We start from the raw sequence: 21,055 nt of genomic DNA, 5'->3' as shown, positions 1-21,055 counted from the left end.
AGACACACGTACATGCTATGCCTTTATCCACTACTTTTATTTTAACTAGGTGAAACATTGTCATGAATGTTTAATTCACAACTGGCATACTTTTGATTAAATTTGTTACCATGAATGCAGGTTACAGAATGTTGTGCCCACAGAAGTGCCCAGATGAGGTCTACAAGATCATGCAGAGGTGCTGGGATTACAAACCTGAAAATCGTCCCAAATTTGCCGAAATTCTTAGGGAACTGTCTTCAATCAGGAAAAAGTAGCTCCAAATTAGATCATGGGGAACAGTCTGAAGCCATACATATGATTTCTCCCTTATTCACAAAGAGAAATACCTTAATATTTTCTCTAATGTCCATTGCTACATAAGATACTATTTTGCACATTTCTTTGTCACATGACTGAATGAATTGTTGATGCAGCAGTTGTCTTTGAGCCAATGCCAGGGAGCTAGGTATTGGCTTTTCATGTAAAAATGTCAGTATTTCTACCACGTACTGTACATTTCTATGACTGCACATATCTATGTGAATAGAGGAAAAGGTATTTGATAGAGAATTTTTATGAACAAGTTGCATTCCACTGACCATGTTTTTCATAACCATGACACCAGAGAGAAAGCAAAATTGTCAAAGTTGTCTTGCATTTATTTGACTGGTATTTTTCCCACACCCTCTTACTTTTCTTAGAGCCCTTTGTTCTATCTCATAACTCATACAATGTCACTTCAGAGAAGTTTTGCAGAGAAGAACATAAAATTAGGAATTTGTGCTATTGACTCAATTCAACTAGGTAACAAATATTGCATTCAGAACTATTTGTTTAAGGATTCATTAAAAATGAGGTATAACAAATTGCTGAGTGTAATTTATGGAACATGTTAAGAGCAAAATGTTAAAACTCAACAGACTGGCTTTTAAACACACACACATTTTCACACACTTCACATTAAGTGCAGTCATTCTATGTTACTTTGTGCTGAATGGACTAATTCACAATTAAGTAAAACCGTTGTCAGAGATAACCTCTCTACTTCACTCAAGGTTCTTCATTTTATGGGTTATAGCATGTCATTTTGCTAAATGGACTGCTACTGTTCTGCATAGACTTTCTAGGCAAGTAAGAGATCCAGATGTTATATGACTATATGTGTATTTTACTTTAAGGTCTGTGAATCAGCCAAAGCCAATCTCAAATTTATCTCTATGAACAGTTCAGTTTGTGATTATTATTATATGACAATGCATTTTGAAAAATGAGCTTGGAAAGTATTTGATGCACATTTACCTTCAGTGTAATTACAGGAAATCATCCATTATGTATTGGGACAAACTGAAATACCCTTTGTGGTTTATTTTGCTAATTCTCTCTTCTGATTGCTCATTTCTGCTATTTGGTTTAACAGTGCCTTACAATGATTTCCTCTGAACTCCCGAGTAATAAATGAAATTTTTACTTTTATAAGGTGTATTCTGACCACATTCATTTTGTATTTTGTAAATACTGTTGTAGATTCTATAATGTAATAATTTTGTAGACTTTTTTTTTTTGCAAATCATAATGAATTGAAAGTGTCAATGACTTTTAGTTCCTATGTGGCCAGGTATCACTGTGTTCTCATATAATAAAAACATTTGCACGTTTGCAGTTTGTAAAAATCATCCTGGTGTCACATGTAGTGTTTTGTTTAAAATGGTGGACTGTCTTGTGAAATGTCTGTACTGACTGATCCAAACTCTTGACAGAGTTTATATCACTCAGCACTGATTCATTCATGTACTTATTCAGGTTCCTCCGTCACATGACAGAATACTTCCTGTGGTTTCTGGTCAGATGTGATGACCTTACATCATTAGTACTACTGCTGAGTGAGGTCTTGTATTTTCCTCTTAATTTTATATTCAGATACCTGGCGTTTTATTTATTTCAAATAACTGTTATTCTTTGTAGTTTTTTTTTTATTTATTTTTATTCATCATCTTATGAAATTCTTAAACTCCTACTGTCAATGTATTTTACATATTATATAGATTTTTTTCTCACTTCCTATTGATTGACTTGTCTATTTTCTTACTTTGTTGCACTATATGACTTAATATTCCAGCTGTAGAGAAATGCCAGTTGTCACAGTGCTGTACAAAAAAATAATGCATAATAATATCACAGTGATTCAAGAAATAATTTTAGGCTTTGTTACATTGGGGAATTACATGTTTGTTATGTGTATTTAATCCTATATTACTGGTGTTGCCATTTATTACCCTGTGTAGAAAAAAAAAATCATATTTTTATGTAGCTTGAGTATTACTTGAGTATTGAATTTTGATATTTTGATTGCACCTTTGGCCATGTAGGAGAATATTCCATTGCTAAGCATTCATATAATGGTAATGGTAAGCTAATGGTAGGACTATAGACAACGCCAATAATTTTTAGATGGAACATGTATTGTTGTTTTGGTTTTAAATTATGTTAAATAAACTAACTATAAAAAGCATATACTGCATATTTGAATACATTTGTCAGCACCTCTGTTCAAAAGTAGGCTTTTATCAATATTTGTATTCATAAGAATAGATTATTATATACTCCAAAATAATATTACTTAAGAAATAATTTTTATATTGTGAGGTGTATGCCCTCTGTGCTGATCCTGATCTAGTCTTCCAAGGTTGAATTGAGTACTTTTGATTTAATTCTGTTTTGAGCTGAAAATCCCACCTTCACACTGAGCAGCCAAAATTGGTAGGACAAGCAATATCTCAAAATTTGCTCAAAGCACATGCTGTGTTGTTGTCATGCTTCTTGCACACATCCAGTCAGGTTTTATTCATTAGTAATATCTGAGAGGTAAATTTATTGCAAGGTAGCTTCACATGCAATCATATGTGTTGAATTTTATTTTTAGCTCCTTCCATTCGGTCTCATCATGTAGTTCACAGGCACGAGACACTGCTTCTGCTAACGGTGTTTTATGTGGAGCACTCTGTGATTACATAATCACAAGCTTTTTTTATGATTTTGACTATCGCCCTGTTTTCTCACAGTCTCTTTCTTGAAATGGTTCATTCCGGTAACGAAATTCGTTTCCCCACTATTTCTCTGCACGCTTTGGAACAAAAGTCACAAAACATTTTCTGTGTGTGATGATCATACCTGAGCCATGCAAACTCTTAAATCTAAGGAGTCTGCCTTTCTGCACTTTTACCGATACATTTTGTAAAAGATGGGAATACTATCAGGTTTGCTTTTTTTTTTTTTCATTTAAAACGAAACAAATAAAATGTTTTAATTTTTAATTTTATTTTTTAAATTTAATTTAATGTTTTAATTTAAAAATGTGGGTTTGGAGGAAATTCATCCAAAGCACCAAAATAGTGAGGATCAGCTATCAGTGTTCATTGTTCATCAGCTATAAGAGGATCAGTGTTCATTGATTGACACTGAAAGATGATCCTCTGTGTCTCTGTTGTTCTCTCTCTCTCTCTCTCTCTCTCTCTCTCTCTCTCTCTCTCTCTCTCTCTCTCTCTCTCTCTCTCTCTCTCTCTCATGCTGGCACAACTGGAGCCTGCTTTTTTATTAGCAGGTGTGCCATCAGCATTGGTGCTCGACAGAGATGAGGGTTGTTTGAAAAAGTCTGATATTTTTTATGCACAGGTTTGGGTACCCCTTGTCAAAAATAGTTACCACACTCTGGTGTTCTTCAGTCCAGATGATAGGTGTTTACGAGTGAAGTTTTGCATTGCTCTTTTTGGGTTGACCTTTTCCGTTGCCTTTCGAGGTATTGATTTTGCTGGTATCAGTCTCAGCTGGGCTCTAGAGTTCAAATAAGGGTCTTGCTATTCGAGAGAAGTCTTGTATGAAAGACTGGTAATAGCCTAGAAATCCAAGCAGTGCCCTAACATCTCCGACTGTGCGGGGCTTTCTCTCCTTCAAAAGCGACCACAGCTTCCAAATCTTTCGGGTTGATCTGGATTCCATCACCTGATACCATGCGTCCAATATACCTGATTCTCCTCTTGAAGAGCTCACATTTATTGGGTTGGAGCTTTATGTCGTGCTTACTCATGCGGCACAGGACTTATCTTATGTGATCCACATGTTCCTCAAAGGTTTTTGAGTAACACAGCACGTCAAGTTATGGAGCACAACATTCATCTCTACTACCATCTAACACATCTTTCATGCATCTCTGAAATGTGGCGGGTGTATTTGTCAATCCGAATGGGATGCGCACCCATTCATACAGTCCCCAAGGTGTGCTGCAGGCTGTGATGTCTGGATGCTTCACTCACAAAACCTTGAGGATATGCACATCCCTGATCCAATATGGAGAACTATGAGTGAAATCAAGTCTGTCTAACAGGTCTTAGATTCATGGGAGTAGATGGTGGTCTGGAATCATTTTTCGGTTTAATTCCCGAAAATCTACACATAGGCGCAGACTGTTTGTCTTTCTTCCGCACACATACCACTAGAGATGAGTAAGCGGATACAGACTTACAAATTCAGCCTTTGTCCAAAAGATTGTGTACATACTCCTTCACCTCTTTGTACAGGGGTTTTGAAATAGAGTTGTATGCTTTCTGGACAGGGTTGTTGTCAGTGGTGTTGATAGCTGTAAACCTGGAATACAGCCGATATATCTCTCGCCTTTGGCAAACGTGATTCTTCATAGAGCATTTGTCACACCACCTGCTGTTCGTGGTCAGAAAGGTGTTTCAGTTCCACAGGTAGGTCCCATTTCTCCTGTTGGTGAGGCATTGTAGATGTACCTTTTCTCTCACCATTACCTTCCGTTCTCCCTAACTGGGTCGAGCATGCATGAACACCACCACCACCACCACCTGTGTGTGTTGAAGGGAACATTACTGGTGTACTATTGGTGATGCTCTCAATGTGATCCAGTACTATTCTCTGAGGTAAGAATATGTCATGGCGTGTGAAGTTCCGGATTGGGATTCTTACTACTCTTGAGGCTCCAGCAGGCACATCAACAAGCGCAGGAAACATCTCCAATCCATCTGGTAAGTTATTATCCTCTGCTGGCTCAAATAACATTGTTCCTTCTTTTGAACAGTGTCTAATGCGGCATCTCACATGAAATCTTTGTCCACTTTGAACCAGGAGTCCTTCCTTTCCAGTTTTTATCAAGGGGCAGTTTTGATTTTCCTGTAAAGGCATATTGTTAACAGTGGAAACAAGAACTTCAGCTGTGTGTTTTCTATCCTCTGAGAGAAGGTAATGTAAACTGGTGTCATTAATTTGCCCATTGTTGCCCCTAATTAGTTCTTCAATGACATTGAAGCCTAACAGTGGACTACCTTCATAGCTTCTGCTGACTAGCATTGGTACAAATATTTCTACTTTACCAAATCTTTTGCTCTCGATTTCTAGGAGAACTGTAATCCACCCATCAAATGGTATGATTGTCCCATTAGCTGCAGTGACCTCAAACTGCCGTATTGACAGTAAGCTTTCAATGGGCTGAATGTTGACATCTGACAATACTTGCTCCACCCAGGACTTTCCCACTATGCTCACCTGTGCCCTGCTATCCAGTAACATCTGTATTTTAACACCATTCAGATGACAGGTAACCATGCACCTCCTTCCAATTAACTGAGCAACCCGTTTCTTTGTACCAACAAAGGTACGTTTGTTGGTACATTATGCTGTTTGAATGATTGGCCAGCTACTGGGGTTTCACTTTTAAGACTGTTGATTTTAATGGGGGATCCTTGGTGTTGGCTGGTCATTGGTGGTCCCTCCCCAATGACCTGTTCCAGTTTCCCGATGGTTTATTGTTTAGGAGACAGCCAACAGCTCAGTGTCCCTCTCGATCACAGCGAAAACAGTGTGTAAACATGTCAATTACCTGTTCTGCACACTGCTTACATTTTCCTTTTGTGTCAGGTTTTGTTATGGTTTTGGGATTTGTTGCAGTATCACAATGGCTTTTATGCACTGTGGTTAAGAGGGCTTTCTCTAGGCTCTTGTTCAAAGCTGAAACTTGTAATGTTAGGTCCTATATGGCAGTATGGTTTGCCTTTACTTCAGCCTGGGTTTGGATAGCATCCCGCCTGTCTGCCTCCTGTTGTGTAGCATTGACATTAACTATTTTCTGCCTGTGTGAATGACCTAGGCGTGTCTCTCTTTCATTCTCCTCCTACTGACCATGTTATAATTTCTAGAATGATATCATTGGTAATGCTGTCGTTTGAGATCTTGCCTTGTATAGTTGTACTTCTCACTTAAACCTTGGTAAAGTGAATGGAGAAAACTCCCTGTACTAGCCTGGTGTCATACTGAAAAGCTGTACCACTTTGTTGAGATGCAAACAAAACACGCTGTTTCAAACTCCTTAATCTATACAGAAACTGTTGTGGACTTTCCCTGTCATGTTCTTTAATATTACTGAGCTCTTGGAACAGTTCTGTACTACTTTTGTCTCTAAGGTGTGCCCTGAGAAAACGCTTGATCTCCCCTACCGTGAGACTATCTATAGTGAGCAACATATCTTTAAATGTGCCTGGTTTAATTATTTTAAACTGACAATGGCGTTGGGGTTGGATGCCTGAATAGTACTAAATAGTAAATAAAAAAGGGAGACCACATTATTTGTGCTTGCTAACATTGCAGCATGTATTCTTCTGCATTTGATAACGCAATCCATTTTCCCGTTACCTTCCAGTGCGCCACCTAGTGTTGTGAAGGTCTAGTGTACATGAAAATGCAAGGCTAATAGTGTATAATAGGACTAACTGAAGGAGTACAATCTAACTGAAAATCTAATCTCAAAATGAACTATTCTAATGCATTAATGTTGAATGTAGCCTCACAAAATAATAACGTTTAAAAAAAATAAAATTATGGGGTATTATGTGTATGTCTTATTTCAACCCTCCACAAATGCATTTGAATAACTTACAGCAAGGGACCACACGTGTACATCCATAAAAACAGTAAGCATCCCTGCACTACTGTTGTGTTCTGTTTTATCTGTGCTTCAGTATGAACATTTATTTCTATTTATCCTGCTACGTGCATTAACTTCCCTCAGACACATTGAGTCAAACACACCATTTGTGCAAACAAACAGCTCAGATGTAGAAAAGACATTTTTGTGGAGGTATTTAAGCAGTTACATTGCCTACATCCAGTGAATAAATTTACCAAATGAACGAACAAACGACTCATGCAAACGAGTGTACTCTTTAAGACGATTCTTCTATGTGACCATTGAGAGCGAATTACACATCACTAGTCTCCAAGGTTTACAAAGTTGTGAGCTGCCATAGAAACCCTTTTGTGTTTTTGGTAACTAGATACTTCTGTACAGTAAACCGATGATTATTATGGATATTAGGTTATGCCAAACTAGCATTTGTATTGTTATTAGGAAAGAGAGGGCATGTTTGGACTTACTCAGTCTGTTTTAGGGTTGTTGCATCAAATCCAGGTTCACAGTGAGAACTGGCTGCTGAATTGTTGGGTGTTTTTAAGTACTGTGTCCTTCATTTATGCTTTTAAAGTTTTTATTGATGAGTAATTCAAGATTGAGTTCTTTTCCTGACATCGAATAAGATGTCACACTCCAGCCTAGTAAAAATTTTGTACCCCAGATCAATGCCCTCCCACCTAGGACACTTGTTCCTTAGGGCCCACCGCCTACTTAAGGGCTTTAAGTAAGCCCTGCATTCCTCCCATTTACAGCACCTTCTGCTTCAGCCAACCCTTAAAACACAAACTGCATTGCCATTATTATCATTTATCAGTGAAAATATACTACATTACTATCATGTTTCATGTATAGGTAGTCTGCTGGCTGAAAGTCACAGGAAAAATATTTTACAGGTTAATGATTTACAGCTTATGTTTTGAAGAGTTGGGCTCTCTAATAAATTATTTCTTCCTCCACATTGAGAGCTTAATTGGCTCCATGTAAAAATAATGCAATGTTCTCAAATACAAAGAATGCTTTTTAACATGTCTTTATTTAACAGCATAGTACAGTGCAAATCAAATATAAATTATAGATTTTCATATTGACAAGTGTTGGCTCAAATTTAGCCTATTACCCAAAAACATTTAAAACTCAACTTAGAAGCCAATACTCACATCTACCTCTGAGCCCAGTTGGAGATAGAAAAAACACACCAGCCGTGAGTGAGAAGAAGCAAGGGTCCAGCTTTATTGTTCCATTCCACCACACGAGATCCACACCGATGAGAATTCTCAGAAGTGATCCCCCATACCCTGAGCTTAAGCTCCAGTATTTATACTGTATTTACACACTAGATAACCCATAGGTTTCCAGAAAAGGCCTATTTCACTCACCCATAGAATTGAAACCAGGGGTTTTACTTTACACATAAAATCAGAACCCAGGCATTTCCAACAACCCAGGAAACAAAAACCCAGTGTTTCTATTTACCTAGGTTTTCAAAAACCAGGGTTCTCTTTTACCTAGGTTTTCAAAAACCAGGGTTCTCTTTTACCTAGGTTTTCAAAAACCAAGATTCCCATTTCCCTAGGTTAAAAAAATGACGTAAGCAAGACGACTAAACAACCGGGAGGGACCTTGGTCTTATCGTTATCTCGAGGGGGGGGGCAGCCACCCTTATAACTGGCTTTCTTCATGGTTCTCTAAAAATTAAGGCTTTCCTTGCGAGACGAGAATCTTCACCATCTGAATCATGAGTAAGTTATATTTTCCTTTTTTTCCTGTACTTCTCATTTATAATTTATTTTCATATTTGCACTATATTTCTTAGTTTATATATATTTATACTACTTGAAAAGCGGTTTACTGTACTTCCAACTTCTTAATATCATTACAGTTCTACTGTCCTGCATATCCTACTATTCTGTTTTTTATAGAGTTTCTCTATTACTATAAGATTCTATTAAAGTTATTCATGTGTGTGTATGAGGAAGAGAGTGTGTGTGTATGTATGTTGTGTCTACCTGCCCGCCCTTGACGGTACGAGTGTGTGTGTTTTTAGCACTCCTCAGCTCGTACATTTCTTTTTGACTTTTTTACTATTACTGCTCTTAAATTGCTCGTAATTCCAATCCGCCTAATCCCGCTTCTATGTGTCTAGGTGCCGGTGCCCGTCGTCAGTCCCCTCTCTCTCCGTTACTGGACCTGGATCAGGGTTTGGACCTGGATCTGGACACTCATTACCAGCTTGTGCATCTCACTGCTGATATCATGATGCTACTTAACTATCTTCGCAGCACCCCCCCCTAAGAATGGAGATCCGGGGTTCCCCCCTCTTCTTCGGTACAGAATCTGCCCCACGAACGTGCGTGTTGACGCTTCTACACAGTCAGACCCAGAACCCCCCTCCAGCTTCCAATCCGAGGATGATGATGATGTCTTCTCCGATCCGGGCCCCGACCATCCGTCCCTCTTCTCACCCACCAGTCCGCCCGACTCTCAGTGGTCCGCTCACTTCACCCACCCTGATTTCCCCATGTCCCCAGGACGCACCCCATTTTCCTCCCCCTCTTACTCTCCTCCAGACTACGCACCCACCCGTCCTGTGAATTACCAATAAAATTACATTTTTACTCATACTCAATCTCCCTCGTGTTTATTTCATGTCATTTTTATCCACAACATTTTCCCCCTCTGAGGCTATGAAGCCTCATACAATACTTTAATTAAGCGTAGATGTACCTCGTTATAACTCTTAACCCTTAACTTACTTCTCCTTTTATATATATATATATATCTCATTTTGAATCTAACTACTTTGATTATACCCTACATCGATTATAAGTGTGATTAACTGAGTTTCCCTAATCATTCATTACTACTACTACTGCCGTACGTTTTGTATTTGTCGGGACCTACAGATTCTTGCTTCCCCTCAAAAACCAAACCCCAGTCTTTCGCAGTCAGGGGTGGGCGAAAAAAACCTCCTACGAGGGAAAAATTCCCACCCTGCCAGCACTATGTGCTCGGCAGCACCATTATACTTTTCTGTGCCTGATTGCGTCACATCACAAACATTTTATAACATTTTCTAACAATACTTGACAGTCTGTTGTATGCAGTATCTGTATCTCTCTGTATCTCTCTGTATGCTGGTTGTCTTCAGCTCAAGCACTTTACGTACTGTAGAGAGCCACCCTTTGGGGAGAGGTTAGGCTAGCACGTACACCCAGGGTATGGATCTTCACATCTTCTCATCCTGTCTGCCACAGAGCAGACCCCCCGTTGACGCTTCGTACCGGACCTTCACGTGTTCCCCACCATCTCGTCATTGGAGGATTGAGCATCCTCCAGGGGTCGCATGTTCTAGTCCGCTGCTGCCCTGTAGTCAGCCTTCTCTCGCGGCTCCGGGACTCCCACCTCCGGGTGAACACCTCCGAACACCTCCGAACACCTCCGAACACCTCCCCCCGTTGAGGCGGTGACGCCTCACACATAACACTGATAACACTGCACTTAGCTGTGTTCCTGTGAATAGATAGCTCCATACATAATAATTAGTGATCTTATATATGTTTTTCGATTCATTTGCAATTACTCCAGCGGCCGTCCATCATAAGGAACAGACACAGACATGGGTCGACCCGTAAGCATTTCATGCGGTGTTAGATACATATTGCTGTTAGTCTGCATGTGATAGGTCATTAGTGCAAGAGGTAGAGCATCTACCGAAATACGTTTAGTATCAGCACAAATTACATCAAACACAAATCAGGGTATGCCAGACCCATCCCTGGTCAAGGAAAAAACAAACAATTTTGAGCACACTTCAGGTGATCCTCCACCGTTGCCTGCAAGTACAGAGATCATTCCTCTACCCTCCCTCTCGCGTACCGGCTAAGATCATGGGCAGCTGTAATACATACAGCAAGAAGTGCAGCCAGAATTCAATTAAACTACTTGTTCGATAAGTGGCGTTCCAATTTTTTTCCTAGAATCTCATTGCATTCAAACAACTCCAAACAGACGACACAATCCATGGGCCTAAACGTCAGTATTCATATTATTTTTATTTATTTTTTATTATATATATATTTTTTTAACAATTCTACCCTTAACCAGGTTGCATTCTTTAGTGACAGACTTCTATTCAGCCAATTGGGCAGAACAGGGTGTTCATAATGTTTGTGAAATTTCAGACCCAAAACTTTTAAGCTCAACGAAATACAAATTTCAGCTGGACAATCGTGAGTGTTCTCAGTGACTGGCTCCACAGAATTAATGACACCACTACAACACTTACAGTTGGTGAGTTAGGCACACTAACAGGCCCAAGAATTTCAGTTCGGGTGGCACATCGATTAACCCCATATCCCCATATCATGTTCTTTCAAAATAGAAATGACCTGGTGTGATAAACGTAAGATCGATGTGTGAGAGAGCAATTTTCCCAATGATCTGCACTAAGAGAGCATCTCCAGCCTGGCAATCCTTGTGCCACCAAATCCATTGTTTTCAATACATAAATTTCAGCCCTGTAAGCGCCCCATTCCCCTGAGCCGGGACCCCCCCCAGCAGCACCCACCCCCTTCAGTCACATGTAAGACACAGTCTTTGTTATTGTTTGCTAGCCATAGTTCAGGTGCAAAGCATAAGTTCATTCAATGTCAGGCTTGTCCAAAGAACACCCGGATCTCAGGATGTTGTCCTTTAGTGAGCAATCAGTGATCCACTGCAGACCATACTTGATAACGTCCAGGAACATTTGTTGTGCTTTTATGGGGCGGAGGATGACCCCAATCATGTCTTGACGGCCTTGGGAGCGTGCAAGGGAGTCTATGACCACAGAGGAGTACACCACAGGGGAGCCCACAGCCCCGCGAAGGAGACGCTTCCAGGTGTACTACCTACCTAGGAATTGTTAAGAGGAATAATGGCCTTGAGCTCTCACATGCAGTCATTTGGAAAAAGCGCGGATCCATAATAATATCATGTGGAATGGAATTACAGTTATAGGTTACAATTGGGACATCTTATATATATATATACATATATATATATATATTCTATATACATCATACTATAAATAATGGTTACTGGGTGGGTTGGTTGTATCGCAAAACTTATCGCTTTTGTTATCACAGCTTGCTGTAATAATGCTAGACTAAGTGGGCATGTCCTTTCAAGATATTGTTTACAGGGCAATAGTACTTGGAAACTGGAGACAGACAACTGGGAACACACATCTGCAAAACCCATCATTAAATGTTCAATTTATGCATCAGATCTAGGCCTTAAAACAGTGAATATTTATCGTGATTTACTGTACCCTGATTTTAATAAAGCAAGAAGCAGCTATTAAAAACAATTCGATATGAGGAGTTCAGTTTTTAACGTGTTAAGACTTGTGATGTTTACAGATCACTCAAGTTCGATATAAACACATCACAAGGCCCTGATTGTGTGGAGTCTGTATTTCTAAACTATTATTTCATCTCTTTCAATTTATCATTTTAATCTTTCATTAGACAATGGGGTTATACCAGAAATTTGGAAATCAGTTTTCTTATTTATTTATTACATTAAATCGGGGACATCCAACTATATTAGATCATTACAATCCAATAACACGGCCTCCTCGCCTATGTCCCTTGTAGAAAGCTTTTTCAGTAAACCGTTCACATGTTATCAGTCTGCAAGAAGTCTAAGGTCATACAAACATATCAGCACAACTGTTGTTTTGAAAGTCTTAAAACAATGTCACGGTTCCCTTTGCACTTCCCTGTCTGTTGATTTAGAAGAGGCTCTCAACACAGTGAATCAGGAAATATTGCTGCAGAGATTAAATAATGTTGGTCTATCGAATCATTTAAAAAATTTACTAAAGTAATCTCCACTGCTCTAATCAAACGAATAACACCTCTCTTAAAGGGGTTTTCCACTCTCATGTATAGTTATCCCTGTAAAATAGTTCTAGTCCATTTATTTTTAAAAGTACAAACCCAATTGACAAGGATACATTCTTATCCCTTCCTGTTTTTCATTTACCAGAAAGATATTGAGAAAGGAAAACAAAATTCCTTTAGTCTGAAAATTTGTGGTGCACACTACCCGAACATATTAATATTCCATCTGTGCTAACGAGTGATAATCCCAATAAGATAGAACTAAAATAGAGTAAATGAGGTTGAGATCTAGATATGCATTTACAGTCCTCTAGCCACTTTTATCCCACTAATTTACATTCAAAACAACCTAGTGAATTTGGTTCTATGTGTACAGCACTAGTCTGTAGTCTAAATGGTATACATGCATGTACATGCATTTTGTTTCTTATTAATTTATAACTGTATCAACATACTGTACTCAAAATATCACTCAGATCCTTCATACATGACATTTAAATGTTGCTCACTTTCGAGGAATGTGAATATGTATTTAACTTAGTCTAAAATAAAATTTATCATCTGTGAACTTTGTTTCAATTTACCACCAAGTTGTTACCCTGGCTGAACGCACAATTGTAAGAAGCATAAGATTCGCCCTATAATTTTATCTATTTCATTTAAACTGTATTTGACCATATTAAGGTAGTGTTAAATCTACTCATATCACAAACCACATTCCCCATCCTTCACTGCGGCCCACAAACATGCTGGCTGCCATGGACCGCAATTCCCAGATCACACACACATAAAAATACCACACCTGCATCCAGTTCACAGCTCTCAGTTTTTATCAGTTTTCAGCTGCTGTATAACATATTATCAATTCAATTCACTTCACAGGTTCTCGAGTTTGTGACCACTGCTTTGTATTATTAAGTATTGTAACTCGTATACTTTGTATGACATATCCATAGCACACCATATAGCACATATGTGTATACATATACACACCCACACATATATATATTTGCATAACTACTCTATTTACCAATATACGGTTCAGGAAAAAACACTTCAAACTACACTATTGTAAAGGGACCGTAATTAAACTACCTCCCAAACTCATATCAGCACAACATGTCGGCAAAAGTAAGTAATCAAATCATCACCTTATTCTAATGTTACTGATTCAGATATCACATCTGTAACAGGCGTACAACACATTATACAGAATTAAAAAGTGTGCAGACTACTACTGCCATCTGATCTTACTAATTACTTATCATTGGACATATACACAGCATTTAAAGAGAAAACATGCAGAAATTATTCAGCATTATACAACACAAATACCACACGCCAGAAGAATTCGCACTTACACTGCTTAAGATATTGTATAGCCACATACCCATATAGGAATCACCGATACAAATTAATTATGGTTACTCCAGCTCTTCTTAGCGAGTCAGTTCATGAAGGTAGACTGCTCTCTAATACCAAATGTTTAGGCTCAACATTATCTCAACAGGGAGGATGTGACCTAGCCTGATACGGACCACATTGTGATCAGCCTGAGACTGTTACCTCGGGTCGGTTTTACTTTTCAGGGTTTTTTTATTAATATCACTCAAAACGAACAGGTTCACATGTCAATTTTATCATTAGTCAGGAAAAGATGCCTCTGCAGAAGAAACTAAGTGGCACAATGCACACCACATAAACTATTATTAAAGTTCTCTCCGAACTGATAACATCAAGACATACTGATTGATTTTAATTTTTTCCAGGAATATATCTACGTATATATATATATATATTGAATCACATCGATTTTAATGTAGAGCGTAAGATAAAGGATTGGAAAAAAGGGGTAAAAACAGAAATCTCTCGCACGCGCTCTCTCCCTCTCTCGCGCGCTCGGTGATTCTCATTCAGTTTACAAACATGGAATCATACCGACTTCCAATTACCGTTAAAGGTACGCAAGCTATTGACCCGTCACAATCTATATATAGGACTGTACGCAGTCTAGATTATGATCAGTAAATTATACAATGACGGTGTGTTCTTCCGAACATCACCCTCTGGTCTAAACAGGAACTCTTTAGCCCTGTGGTATAAGGCGCCCCCACCCCAGCTACTCTACTGAACCAGTGTTCTCTCGACCCAATGGTAGGGGAGTGTGTAAAGATCCCTGCGGAGACCGGAGCTCAGGGGGCACGGGGACGGGGGGAGGTGTGCTTAACTGTACCTCAAGGTCCTGCAGTATACCCAAATCAATAGTGCTCATAGGCATGGGGTCATCAAGGTTATCAAATTGCCAGAGAGCGGCGAGTGTTGATAACAATTCTGCCTCTGGTGGGGTTACCAGCGGGACGGCAGCTACGTCTCCCGCTTCAGCTCGGCGGGAGGTAACAGGGTCAATTTCACCATACGGGGGGAGGAACGAAGAGCCTGTTGAGCTACCGGCATCCGACTGGGCCGGTCTATCCAGCCTTTTCACAGCCCGTCGTTTAGCCTGGGCTCGAGTGCCGTAGGCCGGACCCATACGTGAAGTATCCGAGTCGCTGTTGGTTACCACCTCCGCCTCCATGGGCTGCCCTGTAGTGGCAGGGCCTGGGGTTGTTGGTTCTCCCTGTCCCGTACCTGCTCCGGCACGGTCGCACTGGTTCAGGTGGTACCAATGATCTCTTTCTTCAACTCTCACAGCCGAGGCTGTTGCAGCGACCACAGTGAAGGGTCCTTCCCGACGTGCCCCGAGGGGGCTTTTTCCCTTATACATACGAATGTGTATTTTATCCCCGGGTGCCACCAAACGTACATCCTCCTGTACCCCGTCCCCACCATGGATCGCTTCTCTAACCTGTGGATATAACTGTCTGTGAATTTGAGTGAGGATACGCACATAATCCTGCATGTCGCCCTCCGATTGAGCCTCAGAAGGCTCTGTGTATGGACCTTCGGTGTATGCCATAGGCAGTGGGCGCCCAGTGAGCATTTCATGAGGAGTCAAGTGCGTCATACGATTGGTTTGCACAACACAAGATATTATTTAAAATATTTTATTTAAGGCTTTTTTTTATCAACAACAAGAGAACAAATAATAAATCAAAAACATGTACTACTTTCCCAGCTCTTTTATACTTTGTCAGAATATGGGGATACAGAACCATAAATGTTAGGGATTGGCTATGGTTACTATAATGTTATGGTTGGGGTTTGGCTAGGGGTACTATTATGCGACTGTTCGGGTTAGGCTAGGATTGCTATTATGCTAGTGCTAAGTCTGGGCAAGGGCTACTATAATGTGAGTGTTAGGGTTTGGCAAGGGTTACTATAATGTGAGTTAGGGTTTGGCTAGGGTTTTTATTATTCTAGGGTTAGGCTTGCGCTAGTATTACTATTATGCTAGTTTTAGGGTTGGTCTAGGTTTGCTTTTATGATAGTGTTATCGGTGAGCTAGGGCTACGATAATGCGAGTGTTAGGGTTTGGCGAGGGTTACTATAATACGAGTGTTAGGGTTTGGATAGGGTTACTATTATGCTAGGGTTAGGGTTGGGCTAGGGTTATTATTATGCAAGTGTTAGGGTTGGGCTAGGGTTATTATTATGCCAGTTATAGGGTTTGGCTAGCGTTACTATAATATGATGGTTTGGGTTTGGCTAGGGTGACGATTATGCTAGTGTTAGGGTTGGTCTAGCATCACTATTGTGCTAGAGTTAGGGTTTGGTTAGGGTTAATATAATGTGAGTGTTAGGGTTTGGCTAGGGTTACTCTTATCCTAGGGTTAGGCTAGGGTTACTGTTATGCTAATGATAGGGTTGGGCTAGGATTACTATTATGTTAGGGTTAGGGGTGGGCTAGGGTTACTATTGTGCTAGAGTTAGGGTTTGGCCAGGGTTACTATAATGTGAGTGTTACTGTTTGTCTAGGGTTACTATTATGCATGTGTTAGGGTTTGGCTACATGACTTTGTTTTGTTTTCATTCGCTTTCTGCCCGAGTACTAGTTTCTGTTTGAGGATGTCCTTGATTTAACCCAGGTGTCTTTGGTTTAGATTAATTACGTTGGGTATTTAAACCCCTCAGGTCTATGCGCGCGTCGCGTGATATTATTTGTAGTTGAGATACCTGTGTGAGAAGCATCAGTCTTAACGGTGTAGCATCTAAGTTTAGCATGCAAAGCGGACTTTGTTTTCATGTCCTGTTTCCTGCCTCGACTCTAGTCCCATGTTCTCTCGCTAACTCCGTATAGACTGCGGTCCCATGTTTATTTGTTTGTTTCAATGATTTATTAATAAAGACAGTGCTCCTGCACTTACTTCCTGTTTATCCCTCTGTTTTGTAACACATCTAAAATATGATAATTACAAGACAGCATAGGATGAGGGAAAACTCAAGAATTAGCTAAAATACAGTAGTGGCAATTGTGAAAGTAAACAAAACATGCCAATGCTTTGAAGGATGTGAATTGGAACAGAGTAAGGTTATTCAAGTGCAAATCTTTTTTTGAGGATTTAAACCTAACATGGTGAACAAATTATGTTATAGAATTCAGGCAATTTTATTAGGGTTATCTCATACAGTGTGGCAAGTAATAATCTGGAAAGACCTTTGTAATATCACAGTCTAAAACTGGATTTAAAGAGAAGCAAATCAGTAAATGAATCACATGAAAACTAATCATGTGTAAATGAATCACATGTAAATGAATCACATGCAAATGAATCACATGAAAATGAATCACAAAAAAAAGAGTTACTATTACAAAAGAGTTACTAATGCTAGTGTTAGGGTTGGGTTAGAGTTACAATTATGCTAGTGTTAGGGTTGGGTTAGAGTTACAATTATGCTAGTGTGAGGGTTGGGCTAGGTTTACTATTATGCTAGAGTTTAGGTTTGTCTAGGGTTACTATTATGCTAGTGTTAGGGATAGGCTAGGCTTACTATTATGCTAGTGTAAGGGTTGGGCTAGGGCTACAATTATGCTAGGGTTAGGCTTGGGCTGGGGTTACTGTTATGCATGTGCTTGGGTTGGGCTAGGGTTACTGTTATGCTAGTGTTATGGCTTGGCTAGGGTTACTATTATGTTAGTGTTAGGGTTGGGCTAGGGCTACTATTATGCTAGGGTTAGGGTTAGGCTAGGGTTACTATAATGCGACTGTTAGGGTTTGGCTAGGGTTACAATAATGCTAGTGTTACGGTTTGGCTAGGGTTTCAATTGTGCTAGTGTTAGGGTTGGGATAGGGTTACTATAATGCTAGGGCTATTGTTACATCATCATAATAATATTAATAATAAGAGGAAGAAGAAGAAGAAGAAGAAGAAGAAGAAGAAGAAGAGGAAGAAGAAGAAGAAGAAGGAGAAGAAGAAGGAGAAGAAGAAGAAGAAGAGGAAATTCAGCTGCCACCAGCAATTATTGGGGTTCTAACACTTTAGGGCCTTTAAGGACATGTGTGAAAAGATATTACTTAATATTTTGCAAGCCTAAAAGCACCTAAATCAGAGATTAAGCAAGATAATTTTAAGAAATATAGGCCTTCGTTAACCTTGCCTAATAGCTGTTGAACAGTGATTGGCTGATGACAGCCATGTTTTTCCAGATTAGCAACTGTCCTCATAGACACTGATGGAACCTTAGACATAAATACTTCATGCAAGATTTCAGGTCAATTGGACCAATGGTTCCATATTTAGTGCAAATTTAATTCAGATTGAGGCTACACACAAGTGTGCCAAGTTTGGTGAAAATATATCATTCTGTTCAAGAGTTATAGTAATTTCAGTAAAAGCAGTCATGCCCTCTTCAAACGTTTTTGCCTGCCGTCATGGCGATGAATCGAAAGTTAACCTTTTTTTGATTGATGTAAGGAGTCCACACAATTATCTTGCGCTGGTTTTATTTTGGTTGCGTGAAAAACCTAGTACTAGTTCGCAAAAGTATGTTTTTTAAATAATTGCAAATATGTAACAGCAGTTTGACTGACTCCAATGGTTCTTGAGGCAAGGTTATTCAGAATGAGGCGCTCCATTAAACGATATGAATTACTTGTGTGTTGTGTGAAACACTGCAATATGTAAAACCATTTATGTGCATGAAAAACTTGATAGCGCCTCACTGGCCGATTTCTTAGACTTCTGGAGCCAAGTTTTGTTCTGTTCGGCCTTAGGTAATCTGGCTAATAGCTGCTGAAAATTAATCGGACAATGGTTGACATGTTTTTCGAGATACACGACTGTCCTCAGAAATATTGATTTGACCTTTGACAAACACTCTGACAAAAAGAGCGAATCGTATAAAGTAGCCACCCAGATACCATGCTCTACTCTCCAGAACCCTGGCATGAGCGTTTCATGGGAGGATGTGGAATGTGAGTCTCCTATATATGGAACAAACTCTCTGGTCCCCTTTTTAAAAAACAGGGACCATCATCCAGGGAGCATCATCAGGCTAAGGGCACTGCCCCAGATCACTATGCATTATTGACCGGGCATGTTATCCACCCAACCCCATGCCTGTCCAGTGGCAAAATCCCATCCATCACTGCTGCTTTGCCACTATGAAGGTTTCTAACCTCAGCCACAGATGGACTCACATTGCATCTACTTGGGATATCATAGCAACTGTGTAGAAACACAACCGTAGAAACCTGGAAAACGTTTTTAACAATTGCCTCTATCTACTGCCATTGAACTTGGTTAACTACAACAGCCAATCATTATGGCACATAACAAATTTTGGTTATACACTAGCATAATAGTAACCCTATCCTAACCCTAACACTAGCACAATTGAAACCCTAGCCGAACCCTAACACTAACATAATAGTAGCCCTAGCTAAACCCTACCTCTCGCATTATAGTAACCCTAGCCCAACCCTAACTCTAGCTTAATAGTAACCCTAGCCAAACCCTTGCACTTCCATTATAGTAACCCTAGCCCAACCCTAACACTCGCATTATAGTTACCCTAGCACAACCCTAGCCTTAGCACAATAGTAAACCTAGCCCAACCCTATCACTAGAATAACTGTTCCCCTAGCCAAACCCTAACACTTGCATTATAGTAGCCCTAGCCTAACGCTAACACTAGCATTATAGTAACCCTATCCAAACCCTAACACTCACATTATAGTAGCTCTACTCAAAACCTAACACTTGCATTATAGTAATAATAATAATAATAGTAATAATAATAATAAACTATTTTATATAGCACCTTTAAAAGCAGCTTCTCAAAACGCTGTACACAAAATAAGCAGTACACCGAAAAATAAAACATATAAATGTTAATAAGAACAACAACAACGTTAGTAATAATAATAATTATACAATAATCATAAAAAAGACATCAGCAGTCAAACGCAAGTTTAAAAAACTTTGTCTTGAGTAGAGCTTTAAAAATGCCAAAAGTCTGAGCTTCCCTGAATTCAGGAGGAAGAGAGTTCCAAATTGAAGGAGAATAGACAGAAAAAGCCCTGTCACCCATAGATTTTAGGCGGGTGTGTGGAACAGTTAACAAATTGCAGTGTGCAAAGCATAGTCTGTGATTTGTTGTGTAAGGGATTAATAAACCAAATAAGTAATGCGGAGACAAGCCATGTATTGCCTTGTATGTCAACATCATGACCTTAAAATCGACATGGAACCTGACCGGGAGCCAGTGTAAGAACTGCAAAACAGGCGTAATATGTTCACATTTCCTGATTCCCGTCAGGATCCTGGCGGCAGAGTTTTGAACATATTGCAATTTGTTGATTGTGGATTGAGAAACTCTAGCTAAGTCGGCATTGCAGTAATCCAGCCGAATGACAACAAATGAGTTTATCAGTTTTTCAGCCACAGAGAAATTTAGCATTGGGCACAGTCTAGCTATATTTCTGAGGTGAAAAAAGGATGCCTTCACAGTGCTCTGAACAAAAAAATCAAATGTGAGGCTGGTATCAAAAATTACTCCAAGCTTCCTCATTTTACTTTGGGTCTCTAGAACAGAGCCATCAACAAACAGAGACAGTGGAGCAGCTTTGTGAATTTGATGATGGGAGCCTATAAGCATAACTTCAGTTTTCCCGTTATTCAGGCACAGAAAGTTATTGTTCATCCATGTTTTTATCTCAGAAATACAGTCAGAAAGAAAACAAACATGAAGGTTTTCACCAGATTTTGAGTGAATGTAAATTTGGGTATCATCAGCATAAAAGTGATAATGGAGGCCGAGCGATCGCAG

The 21,055-nt window shown here is 39.6% G+C and overlaps 1 protein-coding gene across 5 annotated transcripts in view; it reads left to right on the top strand.

The window, feature by feature from the left end:
* fer (fer (fps/fes related) tyrosine kinase) overlaps window positions 1–2,491 on the top strand; it is an 88,924-nt gene extending 86,433 nt beyond the window's left edge. For 4 of the 5 annotated variants that reach the window (XM_017461950.3, XM_053676796.1, XM_017461951.3 and 1 more), the window contains one exon: window positions 121–2,491. In XM_017461950.3, coding sequence (XP_017317439.1) covers window positions 121–257 — 137 coding nt within the window. In that variant the 3' untranslated portion in view covers window positions 258–2,491. The remainder of the gene's footprint in view (window positions 1–120) is intronic. The other variant, XM_017461953.3, reaches the window with a different exon arrangement.
* The last annotated feature ends 18,564 nt before the right edge of the window (window positions 2,492–21,055 follow it).

Source organism: Ictalurus punctatus, chromosome 28, assembly GCF_001660625.3.
Source record: "Ictalurus punctatus breed USDA103 chromosome 28, Coco_2.0, whole genome shotgun sequence".
In the NCBI taxonomy this organism is placed as follows: Eukaryota; Metazoa; Chordata; class Actinopteri; order Siluriformes; family Ictaluridae; genus Ictalurus; species Ictalurus punctatus.
Note: the sequence above shows the minus strand (reverse complement) of the source record. Positions and strands in the feature narration are given on the sequence as shown.